Source organism: Cyprinodon variegatus, unplaced genomic scaffold, assembly GCF_000732505.1.
Source record: "Cyprinodon variegatus isolate N-32 unplaced genomic scaffold, C_variegatus-1.0 Scaffold1568, whole genome shotgun sequence".
Classification (NCBI taxonomy): domain Eukaryota; kingdom Metazoa; phylum Chordata; class Actinopteri; order Cyprinodontiformes; family Cyprinodontidae; genus Cyprinodon; species Cyprinodon variegatus.
In genome coordinates, this window is record NW_015152021.1 from 19,286 (window position 1) to 20,491 (window position 1,206).

The window sequence follows — 1,206 nt, forward strand, 5'->3', positions numbered from 1 at the left end:
CTTGATATTATCAGCGTTCTGATGGCATTTTAGCCAAAGGATTTTTATCAACAAAATAATTAATGCGCACAAATAAGGAATAGTTGTATTCACTACACATGGAAACAGAGTTTTAAGGGCCCCCCCTGGAACTAGTATTGCCAAATGGTAAATCCCACCCCTGCCAACACATGACCTAGAGATGACTTTTTGGCTCCAGATCCCCCATCTCTGTTGCTTGTCACAGTTATATATATATATATATATATATATATAAAACTTTATTTAAATGTAAAGCCAGATAGCATCAACTTTGTACAAGTTTCCCAACTGCAACACTTTCATTAAAGTATTGCTCCATTACTGCTCCCTGCTACTTCCACTTATTACAGCCACTTCCAACCTGAATGTGTAAAGACACCAAGCTTTGCATCACCTGGCTGATTCAATACAATGGATGCAAATGCATCTTGTTGCTTCTTTCGGGGGGGAGATTTTAAAAGCAAGGCGATCAATACGATTTTGGTAAATTGATCGTACTAAATGAGAGATGTGATGCGTTCTCTCTGCAGAGGCATGAAGGTGATTGAAAACAGGGCCCTAAAGGATGAAGAGAAGATGGAACTCCAGGAGATTCAACTGAAAGAGGCCAAACACATCGCAGAAGAAGCTGATCGCAAATACGAGGAGGTGATTTTTCTTTACTTTAATGTCTCTAAACAAAGAAATTCATGCTGATCCATGGCCTGTAAGGAAACCATTTTATTTAGCCGGCTCTTTTTGTGTGCTCTAACTAACAGAGTGAGCATACTTTGTTACCTATATGTAGGAAATCAAGCTAACTGTCATATGATCTGCTTTTTTCAGGTGGCTCGTAAGCTGGTGATTGTAGAAGGAGAGCTGGAGCGGACAGAGGAGAGGGCAGAACTGGCTGAGGCGTAAGTATCTGAAAGCTAAAGGGATAAAACGCTGACCTTTGATCAGAACCGGGAAAGACAGGCTGGTTCTATCAACCAACAAGGCTGCCATGTTGAACTGCATCCTAATACCATGAAGGAGTTGATCCATGTCAGCAGCATCCATGAGCCACAACATCCACATGGAAACTATTCTTAATTCATTTAGAAATTTGAAGCAACCAGAAACCCAGAGTCTTTAATGGAGACCGTGGCCGTTTCTCAGATCACAAGACTGCGAGTACGGACTTGTGTTCTCGCCAAGTATGTT

The 1,206-nt window shown here is 41.2% G+C and overlaps 1 protein-coding gene across 1 annotated transcript in view; it reads left to right on the forward strand.

Annotated features, from left to right (window-relative positions):
* LOC107103942 (tropomyosin alpha-3 chain) overlaps positions 1-1,206 on the forward strand; it is a 29,288-nt gene that overhangs the window by 9,820 nt on the left and 18,262 nt on the right. The window contains exons 4-5 of the mRNA XM_015403808.1: positions 552-669; positions 847-917. Of these exons, the coding sequence (XP_015259294.1) occupies positions 552-669; positions 847-917 (189 nt within the window). The remainder of the gene's footprint in view (positions 1-551; positions 670-846; positions 918-1,206) is intronic.